Here is a 23583-nt window from a genome sequence, read left to right as displayed (position 1 = left end):
GCTGTCCTTCACTTTGCGGCGGTATCCAGGACATGGGCTGCAAGTGTCGCATTCCTTGTGTCAAGCTCATGACCAATAGACAAAGCCAGAAGCATCTTACCTGGGCCAAGGAGAAAAAGAACTGGACTGGTCCTCAGTGGTCTAATGTGTTTTTTTTTTTCAGATGAAAGTAAATTTTACTTTTCATTTGGAAATCAAGGTCCCAGAGTCTGGAGGAAGAGTGGAGAGGCACACAATCCAAGCTACTTGAGATCTAGTGTGAAATTCCACACAGTGGTGGTTTGGGGAGCCAGGTCATCTGCTGGTGTAGGTCCACTGTGTTTTATCAAGACCAAATCCAGCGCAACATCTACCAGGAAATTTTAGAGCATTTCATGCTTCCCTCTGCCGAAAAGATTTTTGTAGATTAAAATTTAATTCTCCAGCAGGACTTGGCACCTGTCCACACTGCCAAATTACCAATACCTGGTTTAAAATCCATAGTATCACTGTGCTTGATTGGCCAGCAAACTCACCTGACCTTAACCCCATAGAGAATATGGGATATTGTCAAGAGGAAGATGAGACAGCAGACCCAACAATGCAGACGAGCTGAAGGAAGGTTGCTCTCAAAGCAACAGGGTGGATTTGATTTAAATCTAACTGATTTAAATCACGATTTAAATCACTAGTCAGTAAGGCTTGATTTAAATCAGTGATTTAAATCAAAGTTTCTACCTAAACTAGTTCTTGCTACTTTAACATGCAAGTAGATGAAGATTTTTAGAATCACTTTTTATATTACTTTTTTCTCCCCAGTTTAATGGGTTAATTATTCATATTTGGACACCACTGTTCTGTTGTACTTAGGAAGGAGAAAAATAATCCTGACCTTAATAACAATTTAAATAGATTTATTCAACTGAAACAATAACATTACAGCATAAGTTATTTGCTTAAACAAACATCCATGTTTGTTAACTAATTTGGCTAAACAAAATATATATATATATTATAAGAAACTTAGACTGTCAGCCCAGCCGACACATGAAAAACTTAAATACTACTGTCCCTGCTGTCCTCTGTAGCTCACTTGTCGTCATCTTCATCATCATCTTCTTCTTTGTTCCTATTCATAATCTGGAAAAGAAAAACAAGCTTTCCTGCTTTATTGGGTCCCAACCGATTTCTCAATTTAGAATGAATGAGTCCAAAGGAAGAGAATATTCTTTCAACGCCTGCAGAAGAAGCTACTGCTGTTAAAAGTGAAATCATTACTTGAACAGTCTCTAAATCCAAGCGCTTAAGTGACTTCCACCAGTTTACTGGTGTGACCTTCCTTAAAATATCTTCAGCAAACATATATTTCTTGAATGGTTCCCCCTTAGCTCTGAAGTTTATTATAGTTGGCATTAAAGATGGATGATTGCTGGATACCCATGTCATAGCTAACTCCTCTTCCTTAGCACTTAGGTTTTGACCCTGATATTGGATATTGACAATATTTGCCAAAAAATGAGCTGGAGTCAGTGCATGTCCCATTCGTTTGTTTACTGCTTGTAATTTAATTCTGTCCATGTGTAGTTATGTTTTTAAGTGTTCACTCAGTTCCTTCCAAATTTCAACAGCATCCGCAATAAAACAGCTATTTTTCTGTATTTTGTTTTAAAGCTTGAGAGATGGGTTTCAGGAAGCTCAGCATATGTTCAACATTTCTCTTAAGCCCAATGTTGAGGATTTTGGCCGTGACAGTGCCATCTATTTTATCTCGATTTTCTTCACAAAGTGTCATCAGAATAGGCCAGTTTTTGATATACTGCTCAAAACAGTCCACCACAGAGTTCCATCTAACATCTTGTGGGAGCGTTAGCTTGGTTCCACCCATCCTTTTCAGAGCTGCTGCAGCAAAATGATTATTACGGAAGTATTTAGCAATTTCAACAACATTAGCCTTTATTTCTGGAACACTTAAGTCTTTGGCTAAGAGGTGCAGCAAATGAGCACTGCAACCATATGTTATTAGCAGCTTTGTATTCCCTCCCTGCTCTTCTAAATCTCTTCTCATCTTGGATACGTTTGCAGCATTGTCAGTGACCAAACTGCGTACTAGACATTTGAATTTTTGTTCACATGTCGTTATAGCTTTTACTGCCACTTCTTGTAAGTATTCTGCTGTGTGTATTTCCTGATGTATCAGTTGTTTGTGCAAGGAAGACTTTACCTTCTTCTGTTGTTATACAAGCACATACAATAGGATCATTGTGGACATTACTCCACCCATCAATACTTAGGTTAACAATTTTACCCTCCAGAGCTGTTGCACATTGCTCCATTTCTCTGTCATACACTTGATCCAGCAGTTTCCCTGCAACATCAGCTCTGCTGGGTGGACTGTATCCTGGTCTCAGTGACTGAACCGTATTAATGAAATGTGGGTTCTCAGTCAGACGGAAAGAAGAGTTCGTTGCATAAATAAACTGGGCAATTTTTTCATCAATCAACTCTTTTTCTAATCTGCTAGTTCTTATCGCAAACCTATCTATGGTGGTTCCAGGAGGTAAATGTTTTTTCTTCCTTTTCGGTGATGGTGATATGTGGCTGTGGGTGTCTGATGATGATGCTGCTGCTAATGAAGCACTATCCTGGATGGATAACTCTGAAACTGTAGAACAGGATGATGGTGATCTTGGAGGTGGATAGTTTCCAGAATCCATGAATTCCCCTAAACAAAAAAGTCAATGCTGTTATTTTATTGTTTATACAATGTCTTCTTGTTGTACACAACACATCACTGCCCCTGCCCCAAAAGGAATATTTGTTTTTCTTCATAACTGTACCAAATGACAGTAACATGCAGTAATAATAAGAAATATAATTTTTCTCACACATGACAGTTCAGTCTTTAGAAATAGGATTCAATAAAAATGTTTACCAACCTGAAGATCCTGCCTGTACAGAAGTGTTTCTTTGGTCATCTTCATCACCGCACTTCTCATGATGTTGCCTCATTCGTGCCACCAGGCCTTGCATCTCTTTGTTGCATCGTTTGCATTTTGCACGCATGCCTGCCTTACTGATAGGCGAAGGAGCTTCATTAAAATATTCCCAAACTGGATCTCTTTTACGGCCTGCTGCCATTATAAGGAAAGAATGTAATAAACCTCAGATCGTACACACAAACAGATGCAGACTTGTCTGTCTGTGGCTATGCTGCAGTATTGTGCTCAAAGTTCCACTTTCATTTTCTTGTCTGCTTGCCCTTCCTCCTCCTTACACTTAGATTCACATTCTTCTTGTGTTGTGCAGATCTATTCCACAATCAGAAACATATTGTCTAACTTCTTGGACTTGGCACTGAAGGGGTTGATTCTGTATTCATAGGTTTGTAGAACAATAGGATTAAGGTCTTTTTCTCAACTCTGTTCATGTTGTAACATTTTTGCCGTGAAGAAGAGGCTGGGACCTCTGCGGAGTCAAATTCAGTTTTGAGAACTGCCCACTAATCCTACAGAAACCTCTGGAAGAGCATGGCATTGTGAATGCTACACATATACAGCCTTTATTCTACTGCGTTAAACAACTCGGCTTTATCTCATGATGGAAGAACCTTTGGATGGTAAAATATTTTCCTCAAAACGCAGTTTATTAAAAAAAATCCGATTTAAATAAAAAAAAATCCGATTTAAATAAAAAAAATCCTTTTTTTTTTTTTTTTTTTTTTTTAAACATTGATTTTTATCCACCCTGCAAAGCAACCTGGGCTTCCATAACACCTCAGCAGTTCCACAGGCTGATCACCTCCATGCCATGCCACTCTGACGCAAAAGGAGCCCCGGCCAAGTATTGAGTGCATTTACTGAACATACATTTCAGTAGGCCAACATTTCAGATTTTAAATTTTAAAATCATTTTTCAAGCTGGTGTTATCAAGTATTCTAATTTACTGAGATAATGACTTTGGGGGTTTTCATTGGCTGTAAGCCGTAATCATCAACATTCAGAAATAAACATTTAAAATAGATCACTCTGTTTGTAATGACTCTATATAATGAGTTTCACTTTCTGTATTGAAGAACTGAAATATATTAACTTTTTGATGATATTCTAATTTTGTGAGAAACACTTGTATCACTTTCACATTGAACATATGTGATTAGTTATAGCTGAGGAAGAGTGAATGAATTATTAGTGAAGTGAGAGTGAACACTTTAACCTCCTGCAGTAGCCAGGTAAGCACAGTAGGATCTGCTCAGAGAGCCAATCAATAAGACTTGTGCAGAGGAGGGGAATTACACTTCTCAGGGATAGGGCTCCCTCTGTTCAAAGCATGGTTCTGAGATATTTTTGAGCGAGTGATGCATATTGGGGTTTGCATCAATCAAATACATGGGGAAATATATTTTTGGTGTAGTAATGAAGAGACTAACATAACGTATACAGTCACAACACCGTAAGGCCATCAGAACCCCTTGAACTTTTTAATGGTCCGATGGATGATGCTATAGCCAGGCCATGTTTCATCTCTATTGGTAAAATCGCATTTAGAAACAATAACGATATCTACAACCTGGGACCTCCAGGGGCAAAGATATCCTGTAAGTTTGGGATTTCATAAAATTATAACAGACCTAGCACATTCTACAAACAGCCTAAGCTCACCAAGGGGTGATCTAATAAAAAGCAGAATTTGGGTTTGTGTATTTTGACAGTCCTGGAAGCTATAGCTTCGGGTGGATTCTACTCGTTTTCCTAAAGATTTCTTCCCTCTGTTAAGCTCTGAGCCATTACCGTGACATCAGGTTTAGTCATTTTCTTTTATGCCTTATATTTTATGTAATTGTATATATTGTATTGTTTAGTTCCCATTTTTTTAACCTCTCTTGTATATTTTTATAAACACTGCCTACCTTTCCAGATTAAATTTATAAAATGTAATAGTTCTGCTCCCCTTTCTCTGTAAACTGCTCCCCTGAAGCCATACACTACCTTGTAATGGATGTTCAATTGGCATGTATAAACGATTGATGGCAGCTAGTTGTTAATTTTGTTATTGTGCAGTTGACAGTTACCATACGGGGACACACACAGCCGATTTTGCAAGTTTTCATACCTACATAGATTGTAGAGGTCTGTAATTTTTATCCTAGGTACTCTTCAACTATCAGAGACAGAATGTAAAAAGAAAAAACTGAAAATTGCATTGTCTAATTTTTGAATAATTAAATTGCGTTTTATTGCATGAAATAAGTGTTATGCCGGAGGCGGCAGGTACCAAGAGTGGACCCACTGGACCATGATACCAAACCTCCCCCGAGCGAGCACACCGGATTGGACCAACCCCTATACAGGGATAGTTTGAGAGCAGGCTCAGAGGCCTCAAGTACCACGGATGCCAAGACCAGGGTCGGCTCGAGGATATTGAACAAACGGGGACGGGACTGGGACGAGGGAAGAGAGAGCCGCGCGGGTAAGGAGCAGGATGAGTGACCACAAGAAGAGGAAACAGGGCTTGGGAGACCAGAGATGAGAAGGTCTGCAGACTTATGAAGAGACTGAGGAGAAGATGGTAACAGGTTCCAGGGGGACACAGGGCAGAGCCGGACACTGAAAAAGAAACAGGGAGGCAAGGGGTTAAGACACAGAGATACTGGGCATAAGCGAGGAGCAGAAGGACAGGCCTGGTAATGGGAGCAAAACTAAACAATCAGGCGCCTACACAAGGGGAAGGCTGCCTGAAATGCCAGCCCCCTATTGGCCCGGCAATACTGCCTGGTCAGGTCACAGTGCTAGATAAGGGGGAGGAATGTAGGCGCATTCGATCCCTAAGATGCATATGGGAAGAGACAGTGCGCGGCTGGCAGCAGGCACGTGCCGGGAGCCAGACCAGAGAGAAGCCCGCGATAGCAACAAAAGAGGAGGAAGCGACGAGCGCGGCACCGGCAGCAATAGCCCTGAAACCGGTGGCGGTGAGCATGGTGCTAACAATAAGTATTTGATCACCTACCAATCGGCAAGAATTATGGCTCTTACAGACCTGTTAAGAAGCCCTCCTTCTCTGCACTCATTACCTGTATTAATTGCACCTGTTTGAACTCATTACCTATAGAAAAGACACCTGTCCACACAATCAATCACACTCCAACCTCTCCACCATGTCCAAAACCATAGAGATGCTGTCCAGGGACAAAATTGTAGACATATATACAAGGCTGTAACCTGAAAGATAAGAAAAACACGTTAAATTATACTCACCCAGGGGTGGTCCCGGTTCGGTTTGTGTCCGATGGGCGTCGCGGTCCAGGTCCAGCGCTTCCTGTCTTCATATGATGACGTCCTCTTCCTTGCTTCCTGCCGCGGTTCCTGCGCAGGTGTAATTCTCTGCCCTGTTGAGGGCAGAGCAAAGTACTGCAGTGCGCAGGCGCCAGGAAAGGTCGGCGAGGCCCTGCGCACTGTAATACTTTACGCTGCACTCACCAGGGCAGATAAAGTACGCCTGCGCAGGAGCTGCAGCAGGAAGCCAAGAAGAGGACATAATCATATGAAGATGGGAGGCCTAAGACCGCGACGCCCATTGGACCGGACCGCACCAGGACCGCCCCTGGGTGAGTATAATATAACCTGTTTTTCTTATCTTTCAGGATACATCGGGGGCTTATCTACAGCATTCCAGAATGCTGTAGACAAGCCCCTGATGGCGGTGGCCGCATTTTATAGGGCAAAATTGAGGTGACCAATTCCCTGTAATTGAAAATGAAGTAATTCTAAGGGTATGTGCACACTTTGCGGATTCTCTGCGGATCCGCAGCTTTTTTCCCACGCAGAAACACTGCAGATCCGCAATTGATTTACAGTACAATGTAAATCAATGAGAAATGAGAAAAAAAAAAATGCTGTGCACACTTTGCGGAAAATCCGCTGTGGAAACCCTGCGGTTTAAAAGAAGTAGCATGTCACTTCTTTTTTGTGAATCTGCAGCGTTTTTGTACCTGTTCCATGATAGAAAACCGCAGGGGTATAAAACGCAGAAAATCCGCAAGAAAACCACAGCAAAAACGCACAAAAAATGCTGCGGAACCGCACAAAAAATGTGACAAATCCGCAGGTGCATTTTCTTCCAGGAGAGGCAGAATCCGCACCAGAAATTCCTAAGCCTAATCCGCAACGTGTGCACATAGCCTAAATCTAGTCTTTTGTAGGTGGGGTCAGACAAAATTCTGCCTTGAAAAGTGAGTGTTTGCTTCCCGTCCTGTGTGGACTTGGCAGCTTGTTCACTGACCCTTCCTCTCCACTAGCAGGAAAATGCAGCAATTACTACTAGTGAAGGGTGGCGATGTGTCTATTGGGAAAGTATGAGGGGTCTTCTCTGACTTTAAGGGAAGACTTTGCAAAATGGAGTCAAGACGCTCCTGATTCATGGAGAAGTGCACACCTCTTGATGAATATGGAGTGGCATGAACCTCCGTGCACCATGCCAATCTTACTCCGTCTCTGACTGGAGTATGTTTTCTGGTGTAAAGAATGCCACAGAACATCATGAATGCCCCTGCCCACAGATAGTAGCATAGTCTTAAGCAATTTACTCTGGCAAAATGTCTTTGCTGAATCGGGGCCACGGTGTGTGAAGTGTACCTTGTCTTACATAGGGCAGGGTTGTTGCCAACGTGCTATCATTTCATGCCATTAAAGATAACTCGAGGCCAGTGATCCGAGTTTTTCCTTCAATTTCAGTTATTATTTTCCTTGTATCCTGCATGACCTGGCCGTCTGATTAAACCTTTTCCACGAAGCTTTAGTGACTTTGTCGCACTTCTTTCTCTTTGGCAGCATTCAGGAATCGGAGGGGCAGCTGCTGGCAAAAAGAACAGGACCTGGAAGAACCTGAAACAGATTCTTGCTCTAGAAAGGGCATTGCCATGGCAACTAAATGATCCGAGCTGTAAGCTGCTTACTCTGTACTTAGAAATGATGAAAGCTCCACAAATATCTCCTGTGCCCGGCTTCATATTGTGGCTAAATGTCTTGTGCATTTCAGTTATTCTAACACTCCTAAAGGAATGGAGTAGGTGTAGAGCAAATCTGCCAGTTGTGGCTAGTTAACATGTTATTATGTTATATGAAATGCCTGACCCCTTCAGGCACATCAACAACTACGTCTTCATATGTAAACAACTGCCCACAGTTACCAAAATACCACCTTGGATCTCCCTTAGCTTGTAATAAAACCTGATCTTACATATTTTATTTCTTATTTGGGCCCTTAGGCTACTTTCACACATCAGGCTTTTTGTTTCAGGCACAATCTGGCTATTTTTGGCAAAAATGGATACTTTTTTTTTAAAACCGGATCCGTTTTTTTCCCATAGAGTTGTATTAGCGCCGGATTGTGCCTGAGGGCCAGACGTTTCATCCGTTTTTTTTCCGGATCCGTCCAAATAGTCGTTTCCGGCAGACGGAGAAAATGTCCACTGCAACGTTTTTTTGTCCAGCAGAAAAAAACGCACAGTGACGGAATTCCCCAAAAACACATGAAATGGAGGTCCAGTCAAAGCATTTTCCATACAATCATGCAGATATTCTCATTCTCGCTCTCTCTCTCAAAAACAGTTCCGGCGCATCAGTTTTCCACAATTTAGGCTGGTTTCACACTTGCGTTTTGATCTGCAGCGTTTGTACCGCAAACGCATTTAAACGCATTTGGTGCAAAAACGCGTTTAAACGCTGCGTTTTTTAGGCACATGCGTTTTTGCATGTTTTAACGCAAACGCGGCGTTTTGACGCGTTTACAAGCGTTTTGTCCTGCGTTTGCGTTTTTGAAACGCATGATGAGAAGTGTGTGACAGCTGCCAATCATCAAAATCAACTAGAAAACCCACTATAAACAGAAATACCTAGGGTTAGGCTTAGGGTTTGGATCCCTAGTAACCCTAGGGATCCTAACCCTAAAACACAAACTCTAACCCTAACCCTAAAACACAAACCCTAAAACACAAACTCTAACCCTAAAACACAAACTCTAACCCTAAAACACAAACTCTAACCCTAAAACACAAACTCTAACCCTAAAACACAAACCCTAAGGCAAACCCTAAGACAAACCCTAGGGATCCTAGCCCTAACCCTAGGGATCCTCACCCTAGGAATCCTAACCCTAAGGGTTAGGGTTTGGGTTAGGGTGTTTTCTTGTGTTTTTCTATAAAAACGCATGCAAACGCATGTGCTGAAAAACACATGCGTTTACATAGACATCAATACGTTTTTTTGCCGTGAAAAAACGCATGCGTTTTTTCGCGGCAAAAAAAAACGCCGCAAAAATTACTACATGTTGCATTTCTGCAACAAAACGCATGCAGAGAAAAAACGCATGCGTTGCAAAAACGCGTCAAAACGCATGCAAAAAACGCATGCGTTTTTAATGTTAAATATAGGAAAAAACGCAAATGTGAAACCAGCCTAACCCTCAGATCTGTTTTTTTTACAAATTAGCCGTATTTAGCCTGAAAACAAAAAACTGATGTGTGAAACTAGCCTTAATCAAACATTCCTTTGAATCCTGCAGGCCTGCAAAGTGGTAATTAAAATAACTTTAAATTCAGCACTCCCAAGTTTTTATCCTCCTAATATATTGCAGTTATCAGATTATTTAGCATTGGACTTACAAGGGAAAGGTGATTATCCAGTTAAATGTGAACTTTATTATACAGGGTGGGCCATTTTTAACATTTATTACTCTAATTGCTGGTATAATGCATTGTAATGCAACAGCAGTGCAATGCATTATACAGGGTGGGCCATGTATATGGATACACCTAAATAAAATGGGAATGGTTGGTGATATCAACTTCCTGCTCGTGGCACATTAGTATATGTGAGGGGGAAACTTTTCAAGATGGGTGGTGACCAAGACGGCCATTTTGAAGTCGGCCATTTTGGATCCAGCTTTATTTTCCAATAGGAAGAGGGTCATGTGACACATCAAACTTATTGAGAATTTTACAAGAAAAACAATGGTGTGTTTGGTTTTAACGTAACTTTATTCTTTCATGAGTTGTTTACAAGTGTCTCTTTGTTTTCAGCCATTGACATGTCGCAGAGGTTAACACGTGAGGAGCGGATAGAAATTGTGTTGATGTCTGGTGAATACAGTACCTGGGTCATTTCAATGCAAGACCCCTACTCAAGAAAACTGTCACCATTCCCATGTTAGGTTAAGTTCACATTAGTGTTTCTATGCAGCGTATCATCTGCATGCGCAAACACATGCCAAAATGCATGCAAAAGCATGCTTACGCCTGCCCAAAATGGCCGACTTCAAAATGGTCACTACCCATCTTCAAAAGTTTTTCCCCTCACATATACTAATGTTCCACAAACAGGAAGTTGATATCACCAACCATTCCCATTTTATTTAGTTGTATCCATATACATAGTAACATAGTTAGTAAGGCCGAAAAAAGACATTTGTCCATCCAGTTCAGCCTATATTCCATCATAATAAATCCCCAGATCTACATGTCCCACTCTGTAGAAAAATGTAAAAACATGATTTCCTATGGATTCCACAAATATGACGGTGTGTAGCAGCTACGTTTTTCAGACGCTGTCCTGTGTCCTTAGGATATGTGCACAGGTAAGAAAAGAGGTGCAGAATTTTCTCCACAAAATCCGCATCTCTTGGCAGAATCTGCAGCTGCGGATTTGCCGCGGTTTTTATGCGGATTTGCTGCGGAATTGCTGCGGATTTTCTGCCAGTGCGGAATTTTAACATGGACGGGTGCAGAAACGCTGCAGATCCGCACAAAAGAAGTGACATGCACTTCTTTGAAAAACGCAGCAATTCCGCACTGATTTTTCCGCACCATCTGCACAGCTTTTTTTTTCCCCATTAACTAACATTGTACTGTACATCACAGTGCGGATCTGCAGCGTTTCTGCGCGGAAAAATCCGCTGCGGATCCGCAGCAAATCCACATCGTGTGCACATACCCTAAATCCGAGCTAGTCCTTGTGATCTCTTCAATTAATATACAACCTGTCAGTCAGACACAGGTGCATAGATGAATCAAATGGCACCCTTAACCCTCGGAGCTTTTTTCGCTTTAGTTTTTTGCTCCCCTTTTTTCCAGAGCCATAACTTTTTAGTTTTCCGTCAGTATGGCCATGTGAGGGCTTATTTTTTGCGGAACAAGTTGTACTTTTGAACAATACCATTGGTTTTACCATGTCGTGTAACAGAGAACGGGAAAAAAATTCCAAGTGCGATGAAATTGCAAAAAAAGTGCAATCCCACACTTGTTTTTTGTTTGGCTTTTTTGCTAGGTTCACTAAATGCTAAAACTAACCTGCCATTATGATTCTCCAGGTCATTACGAGTTCATAGACACCAAACATGTCTAGGTTATTTTATCTAAGTGGTGAAAAAAAATTACAAAATTTACTAAAAAAAAATAATAATACCACTTTTGTGCAGATACATTCTTTTGATCGCCTGTTATTGCATTTTAACCGACCAAAAAAACGTAATTTTGGAGTTTTGTTTTTTTTCTCGCTACTCCGTTTAGCGATCAGATTAATCCTTTTTTTTATTGATAGATCGGGCGATTCTGAAAGCGGCGATACCAAATATCTGTATGTTTGATTTTTTTTTTTGTTTTATTTTGATTGGGGTGAAAGGGGGCTAATTTTAACTTTTATATTTTTTTATATTTTTAAACACTTTTTTTTTTTTTTTTAATTTTGGCATGCTTCAATAGTCTCCATAGGAGGCTAGAAGCATGCACTACTCGATCGTCTCTGCTACATAGAGGTGATGCACAGATCACCTCTATGCAGCAGAATTGCAGGCTTGCTATGAGCGACGACCACAGGGTGGTGATCATAGCAATCTGCCATCAACTACCTTTGGTTGTGATGGCAACGCACCGATGACCCCCGATCATGTGACGGGTCAGCGGTGCGATTGTTACATGCCGCTGTCAGAGTTTGACAGCGGCATTTAACTAGTTAATGGGCTGGCGGATGGGTCGCGATTCCGCTCGCGCCCATTGCGCGCACTTGTCAGTTTTTGAAAACGGCTGACATGTCGCGGCTTTGAGGTGGGCTCACCCCCGGTGATGGTTTAAACATTCGCAGGGAAATTGTTTAATTATTGATTTTACCCGATTTCCTATTTGTGTGTTAGGTTCTGTGTTCTCTCTTTTGTTCTTATTTACTTTATTCACGATGGATCTGCAATATTGACTGATTCCATGTCATGTGGGTCCCTGTATCTGGCAGGTTGTATATTATATGGGAGAGATCACTAGCATTAGCTGCTATACACGGTTATATCTCTGAAATAATGTTTTTAATTTTTTCTATAATGTTCACATTTTAACTGAAGCTGGATAATCACTTTTCACTTGGATTAATTGATTTGGTCAGAACGGACTTCAGTGCTCTCATGTCACAAGATCTGATACGGGTGAGCTGACTGCATTTTTTTCTTTATTTACTGTGTACTTACAATTGCTCAGTTTGCTTTTCTACTCAGTTAATCTGGTCTTCTCCATTTGGACTATGGCCTCCCATGATTAAAAACTTACCAGCTGTATCTTTCCACCTCTTCAACTGACCCAGCTCCTCCTCTCCCCCCCCCCTCCCCCTGCCAGTGATGACATGCAGGGAAGAAAGACTTTTTGTTTTTACATACAGCTTAGAATGATTCAGCTAGTTTGTTTTTAACCCCTTCAAGACCCAGCCTATTTTGACCTTAAAGACCTTGCCGTTTTTTGCAATTCTGACCAGTGTCCCTTTATGAGGTAATAACTCAGGAACGCTTCAACGGATCCTAGCGGTTCTGAGATTGTTTTTTCGTGACATATTGGGCTTCATGTTAGTGGTAAATTTAGGTCAATAAATTCTGCATTTATTTGTGATAAACACGGAAATTTGGCGAAAATTTTGAAAATTTCGCAATTTTCACATTTTGAATTTTTATTCTGTTAAACCAGAGAGATATGTGACACAAAATAGTTAATAAATAACATTTCCCACATGTTTACTTTACATCAGCACAATTTTGGAAACAAAATTTTTTTTTGTTAGGAAGTTATAAGGGTTAAAATTCGACCAGCGATTTGTCATTTTTACAACGAAATTTACAAAACCATTTTTTTTAGGGACCACCTCACATTTGAAGTCAGTTTGAGGGGTCTATATGGCTGAAAATACCCAAAAGTGACACCATTCTAAAAACTGCACCCCTCAAGGTACTCAAAACCACATTCAAGAAGTTTATTAACCCTTCAGGTGCTTCACAGCAGCAGAAGCAACATGGAAGGAAAAAATGAACATTTAACTTTTTAGTCACAAAAATTATCTTTTAGCAACAATTTTTTTATTTTCCCAATGGTAAAAGGAGAAACTGAACCACGAACGTTGTTGTCCAATTTGTCCTGAGTACGCTGATACCTCATATGTGGGGGTAAACCACTGTTTTGGCGCACGGCAGGGCTTGGAAGGGAAGGAGCGCCATTTGACTTTTTGAATCAAAAATTGGCTCCACTCTTTAGCGGACACCATGTCACGTTTGGAGAGCCCCCGTGTGCCTAAAAATTGGAGCTCCCCCACAAGTGACCCCATTTTGGAAACTAGACGCCCCAAGGAACTTATCTAGATGCATAGTGAGCACTTTGAACCCCCAGGTGCTTCACAAATTGATCCGTAAAAATGAAAAAGTACTTTTTTTTCACAAAAAAATTCTTTTAGCCTCAATTTTTTCATTTTCACATGGGCAACAGGATAAAATGGATCCTAAAATGTGTTGGGCAATTTCTCCTGAGTACACCAATACCTCATATGTGGGGGTAAACCACTGTTTGGGCACATGGTAAGGCTCGGAAGGGAAGGAGCGCCATTTGACTTTTTGAATGAAAAATTATTTCCATCGTTAGCGGACACCATGTCGCGTTTGGATAGCTCCTGTGTGCCTAAACATTGGCGCTCCCCCACAAGTGACCCCATTTTGGAAACTAGACCCCCCAAGGAACTAATTTAGATGCCTAGTGAGCACTTTAAACCCTCAGGTGCTTCACAAATTGATCTGTAAAAATGAAAAAGTAATTTTTTTTCACAAAAAAATTCTTTTCGCCTCAATTTTCTCATTTTCACATGGGCAGTAGGATAAAATGGATCATAAAATTTGTTGGGCAATTTCTCCCGAGTACGCCGATACCTCATATGTGGGGGTAAACCACTGTTTGGGCACTCGGCAGGGCTCGGAAGAGAAGGCGTGCCATTTGACTTTTTGAATGGAAAATTAGCTCCAATTGTTAGCGGACACCATGTCGCGTTTGGAGAGCCCCTGTGTGCCTAAACATTGGAGCTCCCCCACAAGTGACCCCATTTTGGAAACTAGACCCCCCAAGGAACTTATCTAGATGCATATTGAGCACTTTAAACCCCCAGGTGCTTCACAGAAGTTTATAACGCAGAGCCATGAAAATAAAAAATAATTTTTCTTTCCTCAAAAATGATTTTTTAGCCTGGAATTTCCTATTTTGCCAAGGATAATAGGAGAAATTGGACCCCAAATATTGTTGTCCAGTTTGTCCTGAGTACGCTGATACCCCATATGTGGGGGTAAACCACTGTTTGGGCGCACGGCAGGGCTCGGAAGGGATGGCACGCCATTTGGCTTTTTAAATGGAAAATTAGCTCCAATCATTAGCGGACACCATGTCACGTTTGGAGAGCCCCTGTGTGCCTAAACATTGGAGATCCCCCAGAAATGACACCATTTTAGAAACTAGACCCCCAAAGGAACTAATCTAGATGTGTGGTGAGGACTTTGAACCCCCAAGTGCTTCACAGAAGTTTATAACGCAGAGCCATGAAAATAAAAAAAAAAATTATTTTCTCAAAAATGATCTTTTAGCCTGCAATTTTTTATTTTCCCAAGGGTAACAGGAGAAATTGACCCCAAAAGTTGTTGTCCAGTTTCTCCTGAGTACGCTGATACCCCATATGTGGGGGTAAATCACTGTTTGGGCACATGCCGGGGCTCGGAAGTGAAGTAGTGACGTTTTGAAATGCAGACTTTGATGGAATGCTCTGTGGGCGTCACGTTGCGTTTGCAGAGCCCCTGATGTGGCTTAACAGTAGAAACCCCCCACAAGTGACCCCATTTTGGAAACTAGACCCCCAAAGGAACTTATCTAGATGTGTGGTGAGCACTTTGAACCCCCAAGTGCTTCATAGAAGTTTATAATGCAGAGCCGTGAAAATAATAAATACGTTTTCTTTCCTCAAAAATAATTATTTAGCCCAGAATTTTTTAATTTTCCCAAGGGTAACAGGAGAAATTTGACCCCAATATTTGTTGTCCAGTTTCTCCTGAGTACGGTGATACCCCATATGTGGGGGTAAACTACTGTTTGGGCACATGCCGGGGCTTGGAATTGAAGTAGTGACGTTTTGAAATGCAGACTTTGATGGAATGCTCTGCGGGCGTCACGTTGCGTTTGCAGAGCCCCTGATGTGCCTAAACAGTAGAAACCCCCCACAAGTGACCCCATTTTGGAAACTAGACCCTGAAAGGAACTTATCTAGATGTGTGGTGAGCACTTTGAACCCCCAAGTGCTTCATAGAAGTTTATAATGCAGAGCCGTGAAAATAATAAATACGTTTTCTTTCCTCAAAAATAATTATTTAGCCCAGAATTTTTTATTTTCCCAAGGGTTACAGGAGAAATTGGACCCCAAAAGTTGTTGTCCAGTTTCTCCTGAGTACGCTGATACCCCATATGTGGGGGTAAACCACTGTTTGGGCACACGTCGGGGCTCAGAAGGGAAGTAGTGACTTTTGAAATGCAGACTTTGATGGAATGGTCTGCGGGTGTCACGTTGCGTTTGCAGAGCCCCTGGTGTGCCTAAACAGTAGAAACCCCCCACAAGTGACCCCATTTTAGAAACTAGACCCCCCAAGGAACTTATCTAGATATGTGGTGAGCACTTTGAACCCCCAAGTGCTTCACAGACGTTTACAACGCAGAGCCGTGAAAATAAAAAATCATTTTTCTTTCCTCAAAAATTATGTTTTAGCAAGCATTTTTTTAGATTCACAAGGGTAACAGGAGAAATTGGACCCCAGTAATTGTTGCGCAGTTTGTCCTGAGTATGCTGGTACCCCATATGTGGGGGTAAACCACTGTTTGGGCACACGTCAGGGCTCGGAAGTGAGGGAGCACCATTTGACTTTTTGAATACGAGATTGGCTGGAATCAATGGTGGCGCCATGTTGCGTTTGGAGACCCCTGATGTGCCTAAACAGTGGTAACCCCTCAATTCTACCTCCAACACTAACCCCAACACACCCCTAACCCTAATCCCAACTGTAGCCATAATCCTAATCACAACCCTAACCCCAACACACCCCTAACCACAACACTAACCCCAACACACCCCTAACCCTAACCACAACCCTAATTCCAACCCTAACCCTAAGGCTATGTGCCCACGTTGCGGATTCGTGTGAGATATTTCCGCACCATTTTTGAAAAATCTGCGGGTAAAAGGCACTGTGTTTTACCTGCGGATTTTCCGCGGATTTCCAGTGTTTTTTGTGCGGATTTCACCTGCGGATTCCTATTGAGGAACAGGTGTAAAACGCTGCGGAATCCGCACAAAGAATTGACATGCTGCGGAAAATACAACGCAGCGTTCCCGCGTGGTATTTTCCGCACCATGGGCACAGCGGATTTGGTTTTTCATATGTTTACATGGTACTGTAAACCTGATGGAACACTGCTGCGAATCCGCAGCGGCCAATCCGCAGCCAAATCAGCACCGTGTGCACATAGCCTAATTCTAAAGGTATGTGCACACGCTGCGGAAAACGCTGCGGATCCGCAGCAGTTTCCCATGAGTGTACAGTTCAATGTAAACCTATGGGAAACAAAAATCGCTGTGCCCATGCTGCGGAAAAACTGCACGGAAACGCAGCGGTTTACATTCCGCAGCATGTCACTTCTTTGTGCGGATTCCGCAGCGGTTTTACAACTGCTCCAATAGAAAATCGCAATTGTAAAACCGCAGTGAAATGCGCAGAAAAAAACGCGGTAAATCCGCCATAAATCCGCAGCGGTTTAGCACTGCGGATTTATCAAATCCGCAGCGGAAAAATCCGCAGAGGACCAGAATACGTGTGCACATTCCTAACCCTAACCCTAGCCCTAACCCTAGCCCTACCCCTACCCCTACCCCTACCCCTACCCCTAGCCCTACCCCTAACCCTACCCCTAACCCTACCCCTAACCCTACCCCTAACCCTACCCCTACCCCTAACCCTACCCCTAACCCTAACCCTATTCTAACAGTGGAAAAAAAAAAAATTCTTTATTTTTTTATTGTCCCTACCTATGGGGGTGACAAAGGGGGGGGGGTAATTTATTATTTTTTTTATTTTGATCAGCAGATTGATTGGCAGATTCGGCGGGCGCACTGCGCATGCGCCCGCCATTTTGGAAGATGGCGGCGCCCGGGAGAAGACGGACGGGACCACGGCTGGATCGGTAAGTATGATAGGGTGGGGGGGACCACGGGGGGGGGGATCGGAGCACGGGGGGAGGAATCGGAGCGCGGGAGGGGTGGAACGGAGCGCGGGGGGCGTGGAACGGAGCACGGGGGGACTGGAATGGAGCACGGGGGGGTGGAACGGAGCACGGGGGGGGGTGGATCGGAGTGCAGGGGGGGTGATTGGAGCACGGGGGGGTGATTGGAGCACGGGGGGAGCGGGCACGAGCACGGGGGGGAGCGGAGCACTGGACGGAGGGGAGCCGGAGCAGTGTACCGGCCAGATCGGGGGGGTGGGGGGGCGATCGGAGGGGTGGGGTGGGGGCACACTAGTATTTCCAGCCATGGCCGATGATATTTCAGCATCGGCCATGGCTGGATTGTAATATTTCACCCGTTATAATGGGTGAAATATTACAAATCGCTCTGATTGGCAGTTTCACTTTCAACAGCCAATCAGAGCGATCGTAGCCACGAGGGGGTGAAGCCACCCCCCCTGGGCTAAACTACCACTCCCCCTGTCCCTGCAGATCGGGTGAAATGGGAGTTATCCCTTTCACCCGATCTGCAGGGACGCGATCTTTCCATGACGCCGCATAGGCGTCATGGGTCGGAATGGCACCGACTTTCATGACGCCTACGTGGCGTCATGGGTCGGGAAGGGGTTAATCACGTGATGTGGTCATAGACCTAAAGGAAAAAGGAAGAATTAGCTGGGTAGAAAGGCAAAATGAGCAATTGTAAAAAAGTTAAAATATAAATGCCACTGCTTCTTTAAGTGTCCATTAGCTTGTGTGCTTGTTCATTGATATAGAGTTTGTGCTTATTGTTTTTAATGCTAATAGGTTTTTATTTATATAACTAAATAGAAAATAACACCGAAAAGAAAACAGCCTTGCCAATGCACTAGCAGGATGCGGTGGACTCCATGATAAAGGCGAAGGAAGCACAAAATACAGATTTAAACAGCCACTAACACACCTACCAATTCATGGAGGGGGAGGCCGTGTAGTATTAATGCACACAGATGAGACTTGCATAGGACGCCAGTCACACAAACACATGTGATGCACAGTGTCTGGCTTGCAGCCTATTGATGATGCCCATATTATTAGATCAGGCGGGCTGTACAGCACTATGAGTTCACCCCACTAGGATAGACACCCCAATTCACCCACCTAACCGTAAAGGGTCTGGCTGCATTCTGCATAAAAATGGAAAAAAGTGCAATATAAAGATTAAAAATAATGTATAAAATAAATACATTACATTAGGTATTGGTTGATATTTTGGCCAAATTCGCAAGCTTGTAACGCATGTCAAAGGTCCTCATACTTGCGAGCCCTTTCACTTATTTAGTGCGCTCTAATAGTATGGCCGTCATCAATAGGCTGTAAGCCAGACACTGCTTCACACATACCTGTGTGACTGGCGTCCTATGCATGCCTCATCTGTGTGCCTTTTTAATACTACACAGCCACCCCCTCCATAAATTGATAAGATTGCGAGGCTGTTTTTCTGGTCTGTGATGTTTTTTTGAATTTTTGTCCTTTTCTGTGAGCCGTTTTTAACTGTAGCTAGATAGGTAAAACAACAATGAAGAAAGTAATATTTTTTTTCAAGTTTAATAATATTATAAACTCAGTTTTCCAACAATAGAGTTCACATAGTGTCTTACATATATACAGTGTCATGTTAAAGTTTGGGCACCCCTCGTCTAAATTACTGTTATTGTGAACAGTTTAGCAAATTAAAGATGAAATCATCTCTGAAAGGCCTAAAGTTAAAAATGACACATTTCCTTTAGATGGTGGCCGTATTCTAACGCATCGTGTATTCTAGGATATGTATGTATGTATGTATGTAGCAGCCACATAGTATATAGCACAGGCCACGCAGTATATAGGAGTACTACGTGGCCTGTGGTATATACCATGTGGCTGCTATATACATACATACATATTGTATAGAATACCCGATGCGTTAATATAGCCCACGTAGTATATAACACAGCCCACGTAGTATATTACACAGCCCACGCAGTATATAGCAGTATATAACTCAGCCCACGTAGTATGTAACACTGGCCACGTAATATATAGCACAGCCCACATAGTATCTAACAGTGCCCACATAGTATATAGCACGCAGTGTAGAACACAGCCACGTAGTATATAACACTGCCCACGTAGTATATAGCAGCCATGTAGTATATGACGCAGCCCACGCAGTATAGAACACAGCCCACATAGTATCTAACACTGGCCAGGTAGTATGTAGCAGCCACGCAGTATCTAACACAGCCCACGCAGTATTTACCAGTGTGGGCACCATATCCCTGTTAAAAAAAAAAAATTAAAATTAAAATAAAAAATAGTTATATACTCACCCGCCGGCGGGATCCAGCGTAGATCCAGCGAACCTCTGGCGATGCGCGCGCGGCTGCCGTTATCTTGCGTTCCCAGGATGCATTGCGAAATTACCCAGATCACTTAGCGGTCTCGCGAGACCGTTAAGTCTTCTGGGTAATTTCACAATGCATCTCTGGGAACGAAAGCTGGCGGCAGGCGCGAGCGCATCGTCGAACTACAGAAGGTGAGAATAGCAAGTTTTTTTTATTATTTTTAACATTAGATCTTTTTACTATTGATGCTGCATAGGCAGCATCAATAGTAAAAACTTGGTCACACAGGGTTAATAGCGGCGGTAACGGAGTTACCCGCGGCATAACTCGGTCCGTTACTGCTGGCATTAACACTGTGTGAGCGGTGACTGGAGGGGAGTATGGAGCGGGCACTGACTGCGGGGAGTATGGAGCGGGCGCTGGGCACTGACTGCAGGGGAGTAGGGAGGAACTAATCGGACTGTGGTCGTCGCTGATTGGTCGCGGCAGCCATGACAGGCAGCTGGCGAGACCAATCAGCGACTTGGATTTCCATGACAGACAGAGGCCGCGACCAATGAATTTCCGTGACAGACAGAAAGACAGAAGGACAGACGGAAGTGACCATTAGACAAATATATATACCGTATTTTCTGGTGTATAAGACGACTAGGCTTATAAGACGACCCCAACTTTTCCATATAAAATATGGAATTTGGGATATGCCCGCCGTATAAGACGGGGGTCATCTTATACGCCCAGTCATCTTATTTGGCGTGTGGTTCCCAGGGTCTGGAGGAGAGGAGACTCTCCTTCAGGCCCTGGGATCCATATTCATGTAAAAAATAAAGAATAAAAATAAAAAACATGGATATACTCACCCTCGGACTGAATGCAGTGAGTGAAGGACCTTCGATGACGTCGCGGTCAGGTGGCCGGTCACCTGACCGCTCATGTGAACGCGACGTCATTGAAGGTCCTTCACTCACTGCAATCTTAGGAACGGAGGGAGACGCTAGCAGCGCTGTGAGCCAGGGGCCGTCCGAGGGTGAGTATATCCATGTTTTTTATTTTTATTCTTTATTTTTTACATGAATATGGATCCCAGGGCCTGAAGGAGTCTCCTCTCCTCCAAACCCTGGGAACCACACGCCGACATCCAGGATCGCTCCCTGCACACGCCGTACCCGGCGTATAAGACGACCCCCGACTTTTGGGACAATTTTTAGGGGTCAAAAAGTTGTGTTATACGCCGGAAAATACGGTATAGAGAGAGAGAGATAGAGATATATATAGAGATTTATATAGAGATATATAGAGAGAGAGATTATACTTACCTGGACCGCCCCAGGTGAGTATAATCTAACCTCTTTTTTCCTCTTTCAGGTTACATCGGGGGCTTATCTACAGCATTACAGAAAGCTGTAGATAAGCCCCTGATGGCGGTGGCAGCAGTTTATAGGGCCAAAATGAGGTGACAGATTCCCTTTAACTCAATTTTTTTTTACCAAGTTACATGTCCAGAAAGAATTGGATTACTCTAATAAGAGATATTGCAAAGTTTCACTTTTTCTCGTGTTATAGTTATTTACATGTATAAAAAAATAAAGACATTTTCTCTAACTAATATTTGATATTTTACAATAAATTGCAGATTTTAACATTGATGCACCACCTTCTTGCAAGCCGGCTAAGAAATATTCAGATGTATCAGGACTTCCTGTAAGTAGAAGCTGCGTGTAATGTGAGGAAGGGATAAGCAAATTCATATAGTGGGGAACATAAGTATTTGATACACTGCCGATTTTGCAAGTTTTCCTACCTATAAAGAATGTAGAGGTCTGTAATTTTTATCGTAGGTACATTTCAACTGTGAGAGACAGAATCTAAAAATAAAAATCAGAAAATCACATTGTATGATTTTTAAATTATTAATTTGCATTTTATTAAATTAAATAAGTATTTGATGCAATAGAAAAACAGAACTTAATATTTGGTACAGAAACCTGTGTTTGCAATTATAGGTCAGACTTTTTCTGTAGTTCTTGATCAAGTTTTCACACACTGCAGCAGGGATTTTGGCCAATTCCTCCACACAGATCTTTCGGGTTTCAGCTACCTCCGAAGATTTCCAATTGGGTTCAGGTCTGGAGACTGGCTAGGCCACTCTAGGACCTTCTAATGCTTCTTACGGAGCCACTCCTTAGTTGCCCTGGCTGTGTGTTTCGGGTCATTGTCATGCTGTAAGACCCAGCCACGACCCATCTTCATTGCCCTTACTGAGGGGAGGAGGTTGTTTGCCAGAATCTCCCAATACATGACCCCATCCATCCTCCCTTCAACATGGTGCAGTTGTCCTGTCCCCTATGCAGAAAAGCACTTCCAAAGTAGGATATTTCCCCCACAATGCTTCACAGTTGGGATGGTGTTCATGGGGTTGTACTTGTCCTTCTTATGCCAAACACAACGAGTGGCGTTGATACCAAAAAGTTCTATTTTGGTATTATCTGACCACATGACCTTCTCCCATTCTTCCTCTGGATCATCCAGATGGTCATTGGCAAACTTTTTATTTTTTATTTTATTTTACTTACATTATTTCCACCGTGCTTTAACCCCTTCCCGACCTTTGACGCCACGTAGGCGTCATGAAAGTCGGTGCCAATCCGACCTGTGACGCCTATGTGGCATGCGCAGTGCGCCCGCCGAATCTGCCGGCCGGCAGATTCGTTCCAAAGTGCTTTTTGATCACTGAGATAGATTATATCACAGTGATCAAAATAAAAAAAATAATAAATCATTCCCCCCCCTCCTTTGTCACCCCATAGGTAGGGACAATAAAAAAATAAAGATTTTTTTTTTTCCACTAATGTTAGAATAGGGTTAGGGCTAGGGTTAGGGTTTCGGTATGTGCACACGTATTCTGGTCCTCTGCGGATTTTTCCGCTGCGGATTTGATAAATCCGCAGTGCTAAACCGCTGCGGATTTATGGCAGATTTACCACGTTTTTTCTGCGCATTTCACTGCGGTTTTACAACTGCGATTTTCTATTGGAGCAGTTGTAAAACCGCTGCGGAATCCGCACAAAGAAGTGACATGCTGCGGAATGTAAACCGCTGCGTTTTCGTGCAGTTTTTCTGCAGCATGTGTACAACGATTTTTGTTTCCCATAGGTTTACATTGAACTGTAAACTCATGGGAAACTGCTGCGGATCCACAGCGTTTTCCGCAGCGTGTGCACATACCTTTTAGAATTAGGCTATGTGCACACGGTGCGGATTTGGCTGCGGATCTGCAGCGGATTGGCCGCTGCGGATTCGCAGCAGTGTTCCATCAGGTTTACAGTACCATGTAAACCTATGGAAAACCAAATCCGCTGTGCCCTTGGTGCGGAAAATACCGCGCGGAAACGCTGCGTTGTATTTTCCGCAGCATGTCAATTCTTTGTGCGGATTCCGCAGCGTTTTACACCTGTTCCTCAATAGGAATCTGCAGGTGAAATCCGCACAAAAAACACTGGAAATCCGCGGAAAATCCGCAGGTAAAACGCAGTGCCTTTTTACCCGCGGATTTTTCAAAAATGATGCTGAAAAATCTCACACGAATCCGCAACGTGGGCACATAGCCTTAGGGTTAGGGTTGGAATTAGGGTTGTGGTTAGGGTTGTGAT

The 23583-nt window shown here is 42.9% G+C and overlaps 1 protein-coding gene across 1 annotated transcript in view; it reads left to right on the top strand.

Moving 5' to 3' along the window:
• INO80C (INO80 complex subunit C) overlaps nucleotides 1–23583 on the top strand; it is a 73624-nt gene that overhangs the window by 16813 nt on the left and 33228 nt on the right. The window contains exons 2-3 of the mRNA XM_069730496.1: nucleotides 7804–7915; nucleotides 21567–21634. Coding sequence (XP_069586597.1) covers nucleotides 7804–7915; nucleotides 21567–21634 — 180 coding nt within the window. The remainder of the gene's footprint in view (nucleotides 1–7803; nucleotides 7916–21566; nucleotides 21635–23583) is intronic.

Source organism: Ranitomeya imitator, chromosome 6 (assembly GCF_032444005.1).
Source record: "Ranitomeya imitator isolate aRanImi1 chromosome 6, aRanImi1.pri, whole genome shotgun sequence".
NCBI lineage: Eukaryota > Metazoa > Chordata > Amphibia > Anura > Dendrobatidae > Ranitomeya > Ranitomeya imitator.
This window is presented reverse-complemented; position numbering and strand designations above follow the sequence as displayed.